The following is a 19,466-nucleotide window of genomic DNA, read 5'->3' as shown; positions in this document are numbered from 1 at the left end:
TGGCAAACAAGTCCTGATCTGTAGTGGTTCTGCTCCCTGCCTTGGCATTCTCAGACTTGTGAACCAGTGATTTCAGACTGAAAAGCTCTGAGCCTCCCTGCCCAACCACTTTAACCAGGGAAGGAGAAGGCTGGTCTAGTCAGATTCTGTGCCCATCAGCATGGTGCAAGCAACCAAACACCTTACACCTATTACACTTCTCACCTTAGCATGGCCTGGAAAGCACCAGGAATCACTACTTGCTTCCCATTCCTGGGTGCTGGATGCCTTCAAGTCAGACCTGTGTCAGTGGTTTTACTCCATCTGCTCCATCAGCATGTCACACCAATGTGTGAGTGTGACACATGGGCTGCCAAACTGGATCACTAACTGCACTGCCTTCGTTTCGTGAAACCCTCTGTTCCCAGTGCCCACCCCATTAGCCACACACCTCCCTCCCAAACCATGAAAGAAATATATTATTTTAAAATAGTGCACTGAGGGTTTGATTAAGTGGTGACAAGCCTGGCTTCCCACAGAAACCCATGCCAGCTTGATAGCCCATGGCCTTAGGGATACTCAGCTTCTTTAAAAGGAGAGACACAGAAAAATCAGGCAGGATACATGACTGAGCAGTGGCATTTTTAATATCAGCTCTGACTTTTATTGTACTATCTACAGTGCAGTGCAATTTAAAATCTGCTGATCCAGGGAAAATTATACCAACACCTGAACAGTGCCAGAACAGATCATGGATGCCTGATCAATGCTGCCTCCAGCTACTGCAGTAGCAGCATCTTCAGCTGCTCCCTCTCTCATGGACACACATTTCAGTGGAGCAGATGTGGCTCTTGGCAGGGCATCTGTGGCCAGAACCACGACTGAGTCCTGCTGGGGATGGCACCGTGTGAGTAGAGAGTGATGCAGGTTCTCAGCCCACAGCTCGTTGCTCATACTCCAGCAGAGGAGATCTGCTTGTTTTGAGCAGCTTTTGTGGTCACAAGGGAAGAAGAGCCTAGACAAGGGGTAAGTGGAAGAGTTTAGGCTGTCCCTGTCGCAGCTTTGGTTTGGTTGAATGTGAATATGGAGGTGCAGGAGGCTCGATGCTCAGCTTCCCAGGCCAGAGGGTTTGCTTTACACTTCACTTCTGCCCAGCACCAAGCTAATTCTGACCTTTCATGTCTGCTGTTCCCAAAGAGCACCTTACCATACTACATCATCTGTCTTTTGCTCAGCTGACTGAATTTCCCTCAGCCTTAGGCTTTCTTCTCCATCTTCTGTAGCTCATTAGAAGATTCAGCACGTCTATGTGATTTTTTTCTGTGCATCATAATCAGGGGACTTTGACAAAGTGCAAAGATGATGGAGCATCTCTAATCCAGCAGTTATCCAGCATAAAAATCTGGGTTTATAATTTCCAGCAGCATGTTTTTGCAGTACCTCTTGTGCTTTTGCATCGCCTCTTGTGCTTTTGCATCAGGAAAGGGAAGGCTCCAGGAGAAGTCAGGAGCTACTGCCAAGGACACAGCTGTAGGGGGTAGAACATGCATTTTTGGGGAGGTTGGCACTACAAAGAATCATCTGCCTAGGAAGTGGCAGTTTAACTCCAAGGGCTTTTCTTGGCCAATATTGCTTTACACCAACTGTGTGCAACCCAACAGCGTCTCAACCTGATTCATGGCTGTGCAGCCCACATCAATCTGTAGCCCAGAAAGGCACAACAAAGCACAAAAAGCCAGCACGTTGTGCTGCTGCAGGCATGTGGCCACCCTGCACTGTCACAAAGCAGCTTGGGCTTCAAATAGTGTCTCTCTGCTAGGAGTCATGCAGGGGGGCCCTGCAGGGTACTGTGTCAGCATGGCATGCCAAGGGAAGGAGGTCAGCTCAACAGATTGCCTTCACTTTTTATTAGACTTAAAGCTTGCCTCAAGGGCATGTTCTCAGGAAGGAAAGAAAAATGTGCCCAGAAGACATGATCAGTCATAGGCTGGAAGGGTGAGGCAGTTCTGGAGCAAGAACAAACTAACCAACCTTGCAAGAGACAAAATGGCTTTTTGGGTGCAGTCAGGACAAACTGGGCACTGTCAGACCCCTGGAGCCCCTAAACTCCAACTCGTGCTTGGGGAACTTCTCAGGTTTGATGTTATGTGCTTGAAACACTGCTGAGCCAGGCCTCCATCCATCTGTGTAGTGTTAGGTGAAATGGGAGGAAGCAAGGCCAGGGGAACTGGGAGTGCCTATGGCATTAAACACATGGCTCTGAGCCCCAGCAAGACAAAGCTCCAGTCCCTGCTTGGGGCTTCACACTCTCACAGCTGGGGATGCTGCTCTTCCTGCAACAGGAGCAATCCTGTCCAGGAGTGAAAGCTAAGGGCATGAGAAGGTGAGAGAAGGGATACCATCATGCTTTTCCCAGGACAACCTGTGACCTTGTTCAAATGTTTTGACCTTGCAATGGGATTTCCCTTGATTGCAGACTCCCTTCTGTAGTGCAGTGAGTTAAAAAATCCTGGAAGAAAAACAGGTTCATGGAAAGCATGGGCACAGCTATTCTCCATAATAAACACACAAAGCCCTTGTGTTACAGCTGCAGTTTACCTAACCCAACCAAAGCAGCACATTCCCTGGCAGCCATACCACCAGGGAGAGCCTAGAGGAATGGTGGCAGCCAGGGCTGAGGGGGAAGGAGCCATGCCCCAGACAGCACCACACCCCCCTGTAGTCCAACACTCCAGCACAAAGGAGGAGATGGAACTGGGCCTTGCCAAGCTGGCTGCTGGGAGCAGCTACAGGGAGGAAATTGCATAATTAAATCCTGGAAGGAAAAGAATCTCCCCCCCAGTGCCAGAATTGGGAACAACTCATGTGAGCGGTCATGTTCTTGTTAAACACCATGGCACGTGGTTACCACTGAGTCCACAGAACATGGAGTATTACTTTCCAGGGATGGAGGCTTTGCTGGTCCCAGAGCACCCAGTTCATTCAGTGCTGCATGGTAAGTACTTCTAATGCAGAAGCCTCAATAATTAGCAATGAACAATTTGATGTTTTTTTCAATATCCATGGAGGGATTGGAGCTTTTCAGGAGCGTGAGTCGCTCCATCATGCCAAAGTCTTTTATTCTATGGCCTGGTGTTGAGTTCTCTTCTGCTCCATTATTTTTTGGTCACAACACAGTTTTCAAGCATGTATCTTAGGGCAGATCCAGGCAAAGCACTTGGGAAAGTTTTTGTTCCTGTTGGCACACTGGTGCCTGGGGTGTCATAACCAACTGCAGGAGTGCTCCTTCTCTACACTAGGAAGGGTAATGGTTTTTCATTTCAAAATCAAGGTTAAACTATACTGTATTGATCATTAACCTTCTCCTAGAACTAACAGACCACCCTCTCCTCTGAGCCTTCCTCTTGTCAGCTTTCTTGCTGGTGTTAGTCATAGTTTCTGCACCTGCCTTGTGAATGGTTGGACTTGATGATCTTGCAGGTCTCCTCAAACCAAAATGATTCAATGATTCTATGAATGCATGGCTGTGCTTCTCTGCCCAGCAGGCAGCAATGGGATTTCAGCAGCAAAGCAGTGCTAAGCTGAACCACACTCATTGATGAGTCTTGGCAAAATTAAGGCTCAGCTTCCAGTTTCAGTAACAGTGGTAAATTCCTTCTCTCCCCACAACTATCTACGTTCATACAGGAACACGCAAAATCAACGTAAGAATCACAGAATTGATTTGGTTGGAAGACACCCTTAAGACCTGGAACCCCTTACCCTCCGCCCTCTCCCCATCTCCCCGCCGCTCTTGGGCGGTGCCAGCGCAGGAGGAGGAGCGCGCGGCCGCGGCCCCGCCCCTCCCGCACGGGGATTTTCCACGAGGCTGAGCCGCGCGGGCCGGCGCGGCACGTAGCGCACGCACACGAGCCCGCCTCTGGCGCGAGGAGGCGGTAGCCAATGAGAGGGCGGTAAGGGGAAGGGCCGACCAATGGAAAGCCGGAGAGGGTCTGAGCCGACCAATGGGGATCTGGAGGAGGGCGGCTCATCTGCATGGGGTGGGCTATACCCTGGCGTCCGTGCAGCCAGCCGGTCCCAGTGAGAGGTGAGGCGGCGAGTCAGGCTTGGCTGAAACGGCTTGCTGGGCTCTAGGTGAGTGTGGTGGCAGCGGCGAGGCCTTCCAGCCCTACGGCCTTGTGTGGTCTCAGCCGCTTACCCCCCGCAGTGATGCTCGGGGCGAGAGGCCCTGTTGAGGCCATGCACTCGCTTTCCCTGTGCTCCCCGAAGCTTCCGCTGCCCGCGTGAGATGAGACCGCGCCGGCCATGCCTGGGGGCAAAGCTGGGCCCAGGCGCTCTCCGGGGCCATGCAGGCTGCTCTGGGAGCGCAGGCCTCTCTAGGAGCTCTTCCCACTGCAGAGCGGCCCAGCCGCAGTGCGGGGGTGGTGGGAGGCCTAGTCCGGCCTTATCCTCATCGTCGTGTGCAGCGGAGGGGTAAAGCCTTCCGGGAAAGGTGATGGGTCAGGGCTTCTTTCAAAGACAGGGCTTAACCTCTTTCTCTTAATCATTAACAGTTGTTCTCGGATTGCGTGTTGTGATTTGGACCTTCCCCTCCTTAGTAGCGGTGGATGTCCTTCAGCTTTGCATCTCAAATGTTTAATTTTTGATGCCAGCACTCAAACCTGTGCCTTCGGTCTCCCAATGGGGTTAATTAAGTAGTAGGTATCTCAAGATAGAAATTGTGGGGAGCAGCACCTAATAACTCGATGTGCATCTCTGGATGTTAAAAGTGGAGAAGAAAAATTGCCTTTTAACCAGCTTGCCTCGTGGGGGGTTGCAGGAGAGGATCTTGGTCTTTCTCCTGCCCGTTACTTGCCTGCTGAGTCACAGGGCAGGGTTATGAGTTTCTGAGCCTTGCAGGAAGTAGTGAAGTTCGTCATCCAAACCCACAGAGAGAGGCAGTGCAGTTTCAGGCCTCCATCTTACCTAGCAATGAGAGAGAAAGTAGTTTAACCTGTCTGTGGATAACACAGATTGTGTTAACACTGGATTGTGTTGTAGTGCATAGAGGTGAAATGCTACCATGTGAATGCAGGGAAATAGGTTTGGAAGGTGCCCTTGTTGGTCCACGTTTGTTCAGTTTTTAGGAGTACTTAAGCAGTATTGATATTTCAGGATCTCATACAGTGAGGTCAAAGGTCTGAGAGCAGTAAGCTTTTTATTTTCCAAAGTGGTGGTGATATGAGATTGCACTCTTGAAGGATATCTATGTCTCATGTAAGGCTTCCTCTAATAACTGTGTAGCAGGACCCTAAGAAGGATAGTGCTTTCTGTAGCCATAGAATGCCCATTCAGATGCTTGCAGTCCTCAGTCTTAACCTTGTCTTGCTTTAAGAGAACTGTATCTGCCCAATAGCTCTGAGTACAGCTTTTGGTGGTAAAGCTGGCTGTTAACAGAACCTCTGGAAATTATTTTTGAGTTGGAGTGAGTGGTCCACACTGGTATTAGAGCACAGGATCTGATCAAAGTGGTGATTTCTTGGACTTGGTTGATGTTGGAAGTATCACTCAGAGCTGGCAGTGGGCTGTAGCTTAGCCTTGAAGTAGGTGATAACATGTGCTTTTGGGAAGGCCAGGAAAGCTGGCGATTCCTCTCCTAAAGGGAGACAATGACCTTGCCAGCAGATTACAGTACAGAAAAGGATTTAGGCAATGCAAGCATTCAATATCCCTCTGGTATTTCCGTGTTTGGCTGGCTCCATTCCTTGAGTGCAAAGGTGAGAAGTAGGCAGATGAGTCCTCTTGCATCCAGTTAGCATTTCCACAGCTAGACCTGCGTGTGGACTGACCCTTGCTTTCTAGCTGAATTGGCTGAATCGGTGGGGGCAAGTCACTCAGCTTGTAATAAGCTAAACAGCTTCAGAGTTTGACCCAGGAAGAGCTCCAAGGGAAGACATTGCTGAGCACAGAAATGAGATTTGCAAAATGAGGCAAAAAAAAAAGTGTGAGGAATTTCTGGAATGGTGTGGTGCTGTGAAATGCACCCTTCTAAAGAAAAGGGAAGGACAGATGGAGAGGTCATTTGTCAAGGACGCTTGAGTAATGCCAGACCTGGCAGATGTTTCCAGAGGAAGCTCTTGCAGTGTGTATTCCTGAAGTGCCACCTTTGTGAGGGTGAGCAGTTTTGGCATTGCGTTAAGGCATCCTGAGAGCTGGCTGGTTCTGAAAATGAAGGCAAAGCATAGCAGGTGCCAGCATGACAAACTTTGAAAGCTTTTTTCAGATAAATGGGAATTCTTCCAACATGTGCAGAGAGATAAGGGTTAGTGTGAATGGGACTGATAATTAGGGAGTTGCAGGGATTTATTTCTAGCTTACATATTTACAGATTAAAGATGGGTAGTGGCAGTGTGAAGGCCAACTTCAAGTGAGTTGTTGTATTTCTTAGATGAGTCATTATCTGTCTGTGTGAATCTTGCTGCGAAGCAGGTGCTATCTAAAATTCTTGAGCTGCCTTCACAGCATGCTGCTGGGGGCAGGACAAGCTGAAAGGGACACTGCAAAGCCAAGGGGACAAACCAAATGTTAAAAACACAGGGAGGCAAAAAAAAATTACCATGGAGTAAGAAGGAATGTATGATGTTAACCCCCCCCCGTCCCCTACATACACACACTCTAGAAGCAGCAGTATTTCTAAGGTCCTGTTTTCCTTGCAGTAACTGGAGAGATTCATGACCATTGCTGTAAACAGGGTTACCACCCACGCTGGCTTGCCAAAAAGTCAGCTTCCAGATAGTTCTGAGGCTGAGCTTTCTTCTCTCCAGATGAGTTGGGTTTGGTGCCAGTCCATGCCTTACAGGCATTTGTATGACTTGATTTTTAAATGTAGCTGAGCTTACCTAAGGCATTCCTCACTGCAGTTTTCTTAGGGAAAAGTGTTTAGGCACATGGGAAGGGGGAAGGAAATATTGAAGTAGTGGTGATTTTTCTTCCTTTTAAGAGGAAAAGCTATTCCTGTAAATACTCAAGACAGGGTGTGACTATGTTCCTAATTAGAGCTGTGGCTGGCTGTTTCTATTTTGAGACAGGTTACATTTGGCTCTGAACAGCTGCTGTGCATGCTGAGGACTGTTGCACTTCAGTCATTTAAAATCAAAAAGAATTCTAACTGCTTAGAGATTTCCTGTGTTAGGATTGCTTGGCTGCTCTTCAGTGTCGAGGTGACACAGTCCTTTAGATCGCTCTGGAAACAAGACTTCTGGTTCAGACTCTTCTTCCCACATGGGTTGAGATTTCTGTCTTCTTAACACACAGCTCTGTCCAAGGGAGTTTCTGCACCCTTGACAGCTTTGGGCTTTGTGGGAGAAGGACCAGGCAGCACTTCTCATGAGAGGTGAGTGAGAGTTGGGTAGTGCCAGCTGTGCCTGTTGCTCGTTCAAGCTGGTGAAGGCTCTAGGGTGCACCAGCAGGCAGGACATAGAACAAGGAGAGGTGTCTAGTAGTAACATCAGCAGCTAGTGTGGTGGATCTCATGGGAAGTGTGTATTGGTAATTGGGCTGCTGCCTGCTCTGCTCGCTGGTGGGATTAGGCAGCAACCTCATGGTCACCCCAACTCAACTGGGAACTGTTAGAAGGATGACTGTGTTGCAGAAGATTGACCACTTAATTAGTGGACTTTTTTTTCTAAGAACTAGAAAGAGGCTTTGACCTGCTGAAAGAAAATGGTGTCCACCTGTGGTGGTTGTCAGTAGCAAGTGCAAGGGGAAGAGGGCTTGAACAAGTAGCTGTGTTATAAAAGGTGCTCCACAGGCAGGGCAGTATCCAGAGACGTGAGCTGGAGAAGGATCTGTGACGTTGTGCACTGTCCAGGCTGAGCCCTGCCTTAATGCTGTGCAAGGGGAGGGTAAGCCTGAGCTCAGGTAACTCCTGAGGTGGAAGACTCTTGTCTCCAGTTGGGATGGAAGAACCTTCCCTAGTCCTCTGTAATGCTCCAGTGAAACAGACAGGTGCTCTAGAGTTGAAGAATGAAGAGTATGTGAGTAATAGATAATCCAGGAAGAGCCAACCATGCGAAGCTGATCAGCCACCCACCGTTTTCCATTCAGTTCTCTGGAGGCATTAGCTGCCTACCAGGAGGTTGCATTTGTGGCCGCTGCCAAGCTTGGTGAACCTTACAAATCAATCTTCTACTGTTGTATGGTCTAATGGTACTGCAGTGAGAATCAACCTTTGAGAAGCTGAGCCTTTTAGAAGTTGGTAGGATTCACTTGATCAAGTGGGACAAGAGCATTTTTGCCAACAGGATGGACAGACTTAAGACGAGATTTTTAAATTGGACTTAGTGTTTGGGGGAGGAAAGAGAGCCAGAGGCTGCTGATTTTATGAACCAACAGGGAAACAGTTGTGAGATGCCCCCAAGGAATTCAGACTTGTTTGGAAGCTGGCAGTCAGCTCCCCTCAAACACTTGTAGCAATGCCCACAGCATGGGTCACAAACAGGAGGAGGTGGAAGCCCCTGTGCACTTATAAAGCTGGGATCTAGTTGCTATCATTGAAACCTGGTGGGGTGAATTGCACAACTGGAGTGCTATGATCAATGGCTACAAACTGTTCAGGAGGGGTATGGGGTTGCTCTTTGTGTTTTTGAAAGGAGACTGCACAGAACTGTTTGAAGGATAGTGATTAATAGATTAAAACTGAAAAGAGGGTAGATTTAGTTTGGACATAAGCATTTATTTTATGATGAGGGTGATAGGATGCTGGAAGAGGTTGCCCAGAGAGGTTGTGGATGTCCTGTCACTGGATGTGTTCAAGGTCTGGTTGGACAAGGCTTTGAGCAACCTTATTTAGTGGAAAATGTCTACTGCCTGTGGCAGAGGTGTTGAACTAGATCTTTGAACGTCCCTTCCAATCCAAACCATTCTATGATTAATGTTAAACTCTTCTTTGCAGGTGTTTAAAGATGTCCATCCTTAGGATCTATGCTCGTGAAATCTTCGACTCTCGTGGGAATCCCACCGTTGAGGTAGACCTTTACACCAAAAAGGGTGAGTCCTTAGCTGTAGATGTTTATTTCCTCTCTCCTATATGATAGAACTCAAGAGGCAGTCAGAAATGTACAAACTGTCCTGTTCTAGCAGTGGAATTGTGCTTACTCTTTCCTCCATACATGGAATATGTTGCCAAGCTCACCATGGACAATGCAGGAAAAGCTTCTACCTCATTCTACTGGGCTGAATTTGCTGAGCTCAGCATAGTGGCCTGGACAGTGAAGGGTTTTTTGAAGTGTGTTGCTTAATGTAGTCTACATTGTCTTTCCTCCCCTTGCCCTGAGCATAAACTGGGACAGCACTTTCAGACTGAGTTAACAGGTTCCTGTCCTTTAGCAGCTGTTAATGGTCCTGGTTTGCAGAGTTCCCAAAACTGTGACTGTACTTGAAGACTAATTCTTGGTTCATCTAGCAGCCACTTCGTGTAATGACAGTATTCTGCTGCAAAGTAGAATCTTGGGCAATTGTTACTGCTCAGGCATGACTAAAAAACTTGTCTAATTGGGTTTTCACATATAACATCTTGTATTTTTTTTTATTATTATTTGTTGTGGGACTTGCCTGTGGTTCACTGGTTCTTCATCCCACATCTGATAGGATCTGACGAAGGCATTGTGCAAACGCATAGCAGCGTGGTTGGGTGGAATGAGCAAGCACAATGGCTCTAATACACTCACTAAATAGCTGATCTTTCTGCCTCAAAAGATTAATGCAGTCATTAAATGAGATTGCCCATGCTAAGCTCTTTGCTGTAGTGGGATAAGGGAAGGACTGGGGACCAAAGCTGGCATCCTGAGCCACAAGCAGAGTAGACTCCAGTATACTGATTTGCTCGAAGCTCAGCATCCTTGGCTTTCTGGGTGGCTGTGCTGTGGTCACAAGAGCTTCAAACTCATATTAATAAAACAGGCCTCCTAATTGACCCTTTGATTCTTTATCTTAGAAAAATTTAAGAGCTGGTCTGCCAGAGTGAGCTCCGAAGTAGATTCAGTGAGGAAAGCTAGATTTTTGGAAGGGGGATTGATGACATTCCAAATTTAAAACACTTGAAATGCACAGTGGGAGAGAATGAGTGAGGCAGCTTGGTGTGGGTCAGTAGGAGGAGATGCTGATGAACTGGTGATGCTGTAAAGGAGCAGCCATTTCTCTCAGGATCACTGTTTGAGCAGAGATGTGGCTTAGAGATTACCTCTTCATCTCCAGGGATGGAAGTATGTGGTAGGCCAGGATGGCATATGGGTGGAGACCACGTTTGGATGTGCTAAGTCAGTTGGGTGTTTTCTGTTGTAAACAGGTCTGTTCAGAGCTGCTGTTCCCAGTGGTGCCTCAACTGGAATCTATGAAGCTCTGGAGCTTCGTGACAATGACAAGACTCGCTACATGGGGAAAGGTAAACCTGGATTTTGGTACCTAGCTTGACCTGTTACAATGGCTGTTGCTGCATCTGCCAGATTATAGCAGAGGACACATGGGCTTCTTTACTACTTCTCCTGTACAAGGCCTGGCACTGAAGCCAAAGCAATAGGGATTAACAGTGAGGTGGTAACGGTGCTCACCACACAGCCTGGGTGGCACAGGCTGCTGGCTTTTCCAGCAGTGGTGGTGATCTGTAGCTCTCTTTGTGGCTACACAGGCATGCTAGCTAGGCAGTGTCTCCAGCACAGTATGCCCAAACATCCTTTGTTACACCACTCTTGTTGCCCAGCATGTTGGCTTCTGTCACAGTACAGAGTGCTCTAGTGGTGTGTTGTAAGAGCATCCAAACCATCTGTTCCAAAACGATGACACTGCAGCTGGTCAGAAGGTATCTTCAAATAACTCTTGGCTATATCTGCTCAAAAAGTGTTAAATGTCTCTGCTCTGGCACTGTAGACTCCGTAGATCCCAGTTAAATCTGAGACTTGAAGCTTATGCCAGCTGCTGCCACAGCTAATGTGCAGCTTCACACTGGTAACCATGGAAGAAACTTTTGTTTCAGACTGTGTAATACCTAAAGCCTGTTAACCTGTCATTATAGGTAGCCAGGATACTTAAGTTTGTGTATGTGATGTAATATTTTAGCTGTCTGGGGACTGATTTTATGTTCTGAAAGGTAACTAAACACAGCAGTCAGCAGTCTGGGCTGGCAACAAGTGTGGGGACAATGAATAGCTGTATACAAGATGTCATTACCTAATAAACATCTTAACAGTAATGCTTACAACTGCTCTGAGAGCTCTGGTAGTGAGGACACCTCTTTAGCTTGCTGCTGTAAAAGCTTTGGTGATGCCTTCCAAGTACAAGCAATCAACTCAAGTTTTGGCTGGGAAGAGAATTGCTTGTCTTCAAAATTCTCTGCCAGTTGGGTGAAAGAATGCTGGAATACTGTGTCCTTGTTAAGAATGGGCAGTTAAAGGGTATGACTGTTGAACTAGACTGGGAGAGCCTTGTCTGAGAAGATTCATGGCTGTTAATACTCTTAACACAGAATAAACTCCTAGATGACTGAACATCCCAAAGAGCTGGAGAGCTTATGCTGTTTACCAGGGCATTTCCTTGAGGAGAGTAAATGTGTACTTACCTCTGTGCTAAGTGTGTGTGCTTAGATCTGTTAAATCTGACCCTACAGGCACATGGCTAGAAAGTGGCTGAGCTTCCAAAAGAGGCTATCACAGCTGAAGGGCTTTGTCAGCTGGGGAATAACTGGAGTTAGGAAAAAGTAATTGCCAAATGGGATGAGCTGCAGATAGCTGAAAGGGCTTTTGTAATATAAATCTGCAGACTTAGAGCATTTAAAAAGCAATTAACATGGTTCAGGGTGCACTTCATTAGCATTCACCAGTCCTGAAGCTTAGGTCTTTGGAAATCTTTATACAGGGGTGACAGTATTCTTTATTGGTGGCTGGCTGGTGATGGTCTCTACTTACGGAGAAGCAGCAAGTTCATACTGGAGCTGCTACTTTACACAATGCACACAGACTGCAAGGATAGTGCTGTCCTCATGCTTTATTCCTGTCTGGTTTATATCCCTGTCTGAAGCCAGGAGCAGACGATCAATTTCTGTTCCTGTACCTAGGAGGAGAGATGGTGTATGTCAGCACCCCAAGTGTGAAATGTGTGCTAAGGTGGTGCATCAGCAATGGTACAGAATTACAGCAATGGTGGAATGCCTGAGCTTCTGCATACTCCTGGGGAAGCCTTTTTCTTTCTCTTGCTCATCCATTCTAGGAATTGAATATCAGTAGCCTATCCTGAAGACTTTTCCAAATGCTGCCATTCAGCCCCTTGAGGTTTGGGTCCACAGTGGTGTTTGCAATAGTATGGAAACCTAGGTGGAAGGACCTTGCTGGATGATGCAGAGCTTCTTCTCCTTCTTGAACTCTTCTAGTCTGCTTCTCAGTATCAGGCAGTTCCTGACCTGTAGACCTGTTTACCTGTTTGTCCTTTTCTCTTTCTTGCATGACTGGCTTTTGGTTTTGGCTATGAGTCTTCATCTCTTCCTTGATTCTCTTGTCCGTTTCGCTTCTGTCAGGTGTATCCAGAGCTGTTAAATATGTTAACCAGTTCCTGGGGACAGCATTGTGTACACAGGTAATGGATGTGCTTTCAGTGCAACCTTGTCACTTGGAAGAATTTCTCCAGTGCATGGTCTTGCAAACTGACATTGCAGCAGGCATTCCTAGATGATGCTGACTTCATGCAACTTCCATTCAATTGAGATGACCTCTCTTAAGTGTTCAGAATTGGCTGTAAGCTCAGGTTGGATTTGGGGTTGAATAGCATATTGTTGAGATTCTGTTGTTACTGAGATCTCCTACTAATGCCTGCATAACCAGTGTGGTTGACCAGTGTCTGATTTGCTTGTTCCTTCCAGGTGTCTCAAAAGCTGTTGAGCACGTCAATAAAACAATTGCCCCTGCACTGATTAGCAAGGTAGGAGCAGTCTGTCTTCTGCTAACATCAGCTAATGCTGTCTGTGTGCCCTAACTGGTGGGTTTCTCTCTGGAGACAGTTAATGGAACTGTTTTTTTGGAGGTGGGGTGGGGTGTTAGCCTCTGTGTTTGAGTGCATGTGAACCAAACTGACCTACAGCAGTTGCTTTACTTAATGATTGTGTCTAACAATGAAAAGGTTCTCTAGCAGCCTGGTGTGGTAGTCTGCAGAAATACCTAAGCACCTGGGAGCTTCAGTGGTGTGCAGTTAGATACAAGCTGCTTTGAGCTTGTGTTGAAGGGGCAGGGCACATAAACTGGGGCTTTATCCTGTGCTGTGCCAGGCAGATAAGAATGTAAATGTCAGGAAGTCAAGGGGTGACCTTAGAGCTTCGAATGTGAGGAGCAAAACTATCTTTTGATGGATCCAGCTTCTCTGTCAGCCTTGGTCTGCTGGAAGTGACCAGAAGCTGCTGTGAGGATGACAGGAAACTAGTCTCTTCAACTGCTGGTAGTTAACCTTAAGCAAGCCTTGCTGCCTGCCAGGGAAATGAAAAGGCAGTGGGTAGGTGAGAGTTTGCAGAGCCATGTTTGGTGTGAAGCAGTGCTTTGTTTGCTTTTCTCTGCAGAATGTCAGCGTTGTGGAGCAAGAAAAGATCGACAAACTGATGCTGGAAATGGATGGAACTGAGAACAAATGTGAGTGGGGCTCTGTGGCAGTGAGGTGTGGGAGGGTGAAGTTCAGTTTCTAGGATTCAGGATACTAGCTTGCCTTACCAGAGACAATGGACAGTACATGGCATGTGCTATGCACTGCCAGAACCAGGGCCGTGGTGCTGGTATTGCTGAGTCTCTCTGGGAAGACAAAATGTTTCTGTAAACAATTTTTCCCTATTTCAGCCAAATTTGGTGCCAATGCCATCCTGGGTGTATCTCTGGCTGTGTGCAAAGCTGGTGCTGCTGAGAAGGGTGTCCCCTTGTACCGTCACATTGCTGACCTGGCTGGAAATCCAGAAGTCATCCTCCCAGTTCCTGTAAGTCTCCTGGTAGGAGTAGCTAAAGCCTTGACCTGACCAGGTTCTTCATGCTGTCTCATGGTCTTGGATCAAGTTCTCTAGAGAATAAAGAGTCTTGATGTAAATACTGGGATCAATTTATCCTGAAACATTCTAACTTTTCTTTCTGGTTACTCCAAGGCTTTCAATGTGATCAATGGTGGCTCCCATGCTGGCAATAAGCTGGCCATGCAGGAGTTCATGATCCTCCCTGTGGGTGCTGAGAGCTTCAAGGAGGCCATGCGCATTGGTGCAGAGGTCTATCACAACCTGAAGAATGTCATCAAGGAGAAGTATGGCAAGGATGCAACCAACGTGGGTGATGAGGGTGGCTTTGCCCCAAATATCCTGGAGAATAAAGAAGGTAAGAATGAGCCAAGTGAGGGAGGAGGTGTAACTGATAGCCAGAGAATGAAGACCTCACCTGTGCAGTATGAATGGAAAGCAGGATCAGTAAACTGTGGTCCTTGCTACTGCTGTTTTGCTCTGTTTCTTATCCTGGAAAACTCTCTAAGGTGTTAAACTGCTGTGGTCCAGTATAGGACCACAGAGTATTCCCTTGAGCATCAGATTATGCTGCTTGACAGCATGGTTTTGACTTTTAATGCCTCATTACTGCTTCCTTCCTGTAGCAGCTTTAGGGAATCTTGCCTCCTTTCAGTTGCTGAGTGGTGTGGCAGTGTCTGCAAGCATTGCAGGCTTCCCAGGAGTCAGCAGGCAACATTCAGGAGAGTTGTTTTTCTGCTGATAAGGAGGAAAAGTTTGAACTATGCCTGCTAATGTGTGGGAGTGTGTGAGGTTTGCCTGGGAAGTTGAAGCTTTCTCTGCTTCTACAGCCCAACAGCTGTGTTCAGAAACCTGGGGGGGAGGCAGGCAGCTTGTCCTGTGGAAAATGAAATACCTGTTTGTACAATAACTGCAGCAGAAGAGCTGTTTTTCTGCCTCTTTCACAGAAATGGTGCTGCTAATAAAGCAGTCCAACACTAGGATTGGAAGTCATCTAACAGCTTTAAAGCAAAAAAAGTACTTAATTGTTGAAGGTGGCCTCTGAATGCATTGCCTGGCACTGAAGACACTGAGGCAGCACCATAAATCAGGGTACTTCTTATCCCATGTTTGTGTGCAGCTCTTGTTAGGTCTGTAGCCTAGCAGACATGAGTGAAGATGACCTTGAGGCACCATTACACTCCAAGGAATTTGTGTTGCTGACAGCAGCTGCTTTTGCAGTTTGTACTATGTTAGCATCTTAAATTATAAATAAAACTGCACCAACCAGAAAAACAAGCAAAAAAAAAATGAACAAAGCCCCTTTGATCCAGGCTTCCTACTGCAAGTAGCCTTCCTGATCTAGCTGCTTGGCTCTGAGTCAGGGTGGCTAGGACAGTCTTTCTGGTCATAACCATACTGAATTCCCTTTCTTGGACTCTGTGCACACAGGGCAGCATAGTTGGTAGTATCTGGAGACTCCTCCTGAGTTGTTCTGTGCAAGTGGAGGGCAGGTAGACCTGTCAGGGGCAGGCTGTGCATCACATTGCCTGGCAGGGTTGGGAAACGCTTTCATGGTCAGCACCTGATCTGGAGCTAAAAGGGATTAAAGTGCAGTCACTACTTCTGCCCACATGCCTAAAGCTGGAAGAGGATGTAGTATCATCTAGTATTAAGCTTTTTTGGGCTGCCATGTAGTCCTGCCTGAAGAGATTATGAATCCCATAATGGTGTCTCAAGGGTATTACAAGCTAAAAGCAGTATTAAAGTAATTTCTTGTTCCAGTCAGTTCAGAAATGAGAGAGTGTCTGAAGAACCTTTCCTATGTGGCCTTTGGGCTTTCTGTAGGGGTTAAGGGAGATTTTTTTTTTTTTTGCTGAGTGAATGTGCTGTTGTTGGTAAATGAACAACTTCTGAGGTAAGGAGCTTGGTGGGAACTCAGAAACACCTTGCTGTGTTTCAGCTCTGGAGTTGCTGAAGACTGCTATTGCCAAGGCTGGCTACACTGACAAAGTTGTCATTGGCATGGATGTGGCTGCCTCAGAGTTCTACCGTGATGGAAAGTATGACCTGGACTTCAAATCCCCTGATGATCCCAGCAGATACATTACTCCTGACCAGCTGGCTGACCTGTACAAGAGCTTTGTCAAGAACTACCCCTGTAAGTGGCTGTGCAACAAGAAGCAGGGTAGCAGTGGTGAATTGGGGTTGGCTGCTGAAGGAAGGATTTAGGGTGCAGCCTCCCTTAGAAAGGGGACTGAGAGCAGAACAAACATGTAGCATTTTAGAAGTCCTAGGACTGTTCTTTGAGGTGGCTGGTGCTGTGGTGCCACTGCTTTCAAACAAGACCTTTCAGGGTGACTGTCTTAAAGCTCTTTGTATCCCTCTCCAGTGGTGTCCATTGAAGATCCATTTGACCAGGATGACTGGGCTGCCTGGAAGAAGTTCACTGGCAGTGTTGGCATCCAGGTGGTTGGTGATGATCTGACTGTGACCAATCCAAAGCGAATTGCCAAGGCTGTGGAGGAGAAATCCTGCAACTGCCTCCTCCTTAAAGTCAACCAGATCGGCTCTGTGACAGAGTCCCTGCAAGCGTAAGTTCTCTCTGCTTGGTCATGCCAGGGAGGGGGCTGGTGTAACTGAGGGAGATGCCTCAGGATATAGACCAGAACTAGGGGAGCAGAGACCTGTTGAGTGGGCATCAGTGAAGGGGGAATAACTTAACTGGTAGAGGATACTGACCAAGTGAACCTGTGCTTTTGTGGTCTGGATGCACGTAAGGACATCAAACAGCTTCACTGGCTTCAAGTATGTGTAAAAGCAGCTCTGTCACGCAATCCTAACCCTAAGCTGGACCGAAGGGCAGCTCTGCCTTGCCAGAGCAAGGCATGCCTGCCACTTGGAGCAGCACTGGTGCGAAGGCTGCTAAGCCAGTAGGAATGATGTGGAGCTTCATCTGCTTATCTCTTCCAGCTGCAAGCTTGCCCAGTCCAATGGCTGGGGGGTGATGGTGAGTCATCGCTCTGGAGAAACAGAAGATACCTTCATTGCTGATCTGGTAGTTGGTCTCTGCACTGGTCAGGTTGGTATCTGCAGCTGCTGGAGCTTGCCTTTTTGCTTGATGGGGTAATATTATGTGGTGATAAAGCTGTACTTGCTGTGCAGTAGATGGGCTCTGCTCTGACTTCAGGCAGGCATAATTGATCTTTCTGGATATAGGAAGCTGATGTGTCTAATGGGAGTGTGAGAAGGGAACGTGCTATCCTGTGTGAACTCACCTTTGACCACTAATTAAAATCTTAGTCATCTCCAGTGAGTGTCAGCATTTTCTGCTACCGAAGCTCTTGGCAAATGAACACTCTATTGCTCTTTATTGCCCTGGCCTGTTTGACTAGATAGATATTGAGAGTCTGATGCTGAAATAAAGCTTGTGACTGCTATTTAAGTAATAATCATCATAGTTTTAGCGTGGCCTTGGCCACAGTTGTTCACTGACTCTGCTTTCCCTTTCAGATCAAAACTGGTGCCCCTTGCCGGTCCGAGCGTCTAGCCAAGTACAACCAGCTGCTGAGGTGAGACTCAGGGAAGGGGGTTGAGGGTTACACCTAACATAGATTGGATGCTCTGCTGGTGAGTTTGGGGTGCAGCCTGGTCTGCATCTCCAACTCTGCAGCCTAAGGGCAGAAAAGGATGCTGGCAGAGGTGCTTTTGGGTTGGTGCTGTGCTTGCAGAGCTGGCTGTAGGCTCAGTGAGGAGTTGGATGAGCTCTGTCTGTAACAGACATGCTAAAGGGGAACACCATACAAAGCATCTTGTCATACTGGATATGAGACACAGTCCTGCTGCCTGCACCATGCCATGGCCTTGGGCAAGCATGTGAAATGTTTGGGTGAAGTTACATGAGATGGGTGATGCTGCCTGATATAGTTAAACGTGTGGAACTGAAGTCTGGTGAGAACTGGCTCCTGACTGGAAGTATTTAAGTACCAGGTAGATCAGGTGATGCAAGACCAGCAGTTGTGCTAGTGCTGTCTGCTGACATTGAGAACTCTCTTCCCTTTCCATCAGAATTGAAGAGGAGCTCGGCAGCAAGGCCCGTTTTGCTGGAAAGAACTTCAGGAACCCTTGTGGCCACTAAGCTGTGGATCAGTCAACCCCTGTTCTGGTTAAAAGCACTAGTTGTCTACTTAGGTCACAATTACCTGTACTAGAAAGATGAGGGCAGCTGAAGGAGAACAAGACCAGTTTGCAGGTCCTCTCCCCCTAGACATTTCCTTCACCTAGTGTTATTACCAGCTCTGATCTGTTACTTGCAATGCTCAGCTGCTTTTGTAGAACAGTCCCTGGGGGGGTTTCTGTACTAAGCACCCTCTGGGATCATGATCTTGTGACTTTTTGGGCCATAAACATTTGGATTCCTTTCTTTGCCTGTCTGGTTTTCAATGTTTGGAGCTATGTGACTTGCAGTGCAGCAAGAGGTACCTGCAAACAGACAGTAGTGTTTTTACATGTGATAAATAAAAGCATCAAACAACCCAACCAAGTGTGGCTTGCAGTTACTTTGGGGGAGGCTGAGGAGCAGGGATGCCTCCCTTCTGCAGGGAGCAAGAGTTGGACTGTTGTCACTGTGGCCATGGGGTGGAATTCAGTTGCTCTTTTTTGACAAATAGACAATGAGCTGACTGTATGCCTGCTATCAAGAGATAGCTTTCAAGGATAGTCATTTGGAAGGAGGACTAAGAATAGGTTTCTAACCCCTAGATCTATTGTGATCCTGCAAGGGAACAGGAAAAAGCTCAGAGGTCTTCCTTCATTTATCAAAGATGAAGTGTATCCTGACAAGGGCTGTGATTAACCTTTCTCATGGACTGTTGCAGATGCCTGCTTGTCAGTCTCATCACAGAACTGCTGAAAAACACCCGTGACAGCCTTGGCTTTTAGCGAGAGGTTGGCACACTTAACCATGCTGAAAGTGAATCTGTAACCTCCATCTTGATCTGTTGCTATGAGAAGATGTAGCTCAGCAGCATGCAAGTTGTGGAGCAGGGCTGCTTCTGAAGCCTTGTGCTTTGTTACTAGTCCTCTAATAGCAGGTGTAATTGAAAGTTGAGCTGAGAGCTGCACTTTAATTTTTATCCTATTAGTAGCTTGCTACCATATATCACATGGGGAAGAGAAGACTTCAGGGCTTTTCCAGCTGTGTCAGAGCAGATGGCCATAAACAAAAGGCTCATCAGCAAATATTTGTCTTTCCAGAGCCCTTTGTTTTGTTCAGGTTGCAGCTTTGCTGGTTTGGCTGGGAAGGGAAAATTACAAAGCTCATCCTTGGTGCTCATGGGCTTGGAGATGAGGAGGAAGAACTCCTTTTTCATGGCCTTGGCAAGAGATTGGTCAGTGGCTCTGTCACCGTCATGCTTCTGGTGTGTTGTGTAGTTGTTTCCAGAGCAGCTTCTTGGAAGTGGGGAGCAGAGGTGTTAAATTAATCCCTTAGCTGGCAGGAAAAAGC

At 47.2% G+C, this 19,466-nt stretch overlaps 1 protein-coding gene across 1 annotated transcript; it reads left to right on the top strand.

The window, feature by feature from the left end:
• The first annotated feature begins 4,082 nt into the window (after positions 1-4,082).
• Positions 4,083-18,493, top strand: ENO1 (enolase 1). Its single transcript, XM_054395041.1, has 12 exons — positions 4,083-4,113; positions 8,912-9,006; positions 10,304-10,399; positions 12,863-12,921; positions 13,550-13,619; positions 13,821-13,954; positions 14,117-14,339; positions 15,924-16,121; positions 16,353-16,554; positions 16,934-17,042; positions 17,474-17,532; positions 18,029-18,493. The coding sequence occupies exons 2-12, from the start codon at positions 8,922-8,924 to the stop codon at positions 18,096-18,098; spliced, it is 1,305 nt and encodes a 434-aa protein (XP_054251016.1). The 5' UTR covers positions 4,083-4,113; positions 8,912-8,921; the 3' UTR covers positions 18,099-18,493.
• The last annotated feature ends 973 nt before the right edge of the window (positions 18,494-19,466 follow it).

The sequence above is a fragment of the Indicator indicator genome, chromosome 32 (genome assembly GCF_027791375.1).
Source record: "Indicator indicator isolate 239-I01 chromosome 32, UM_Iind_1.1, whole genome shotgun sequence".
In the NCBI taxonomy this organism is placed as follows: domain Eukaryota; kingdom Metazoa; phylum Chordata; class Aves; order Piciformes; family Indicatoridae; genus Indicator; species Indicator indicator.
This window is presented reverse-complemented; position numbering and strand designations above follow the sequence as displayed.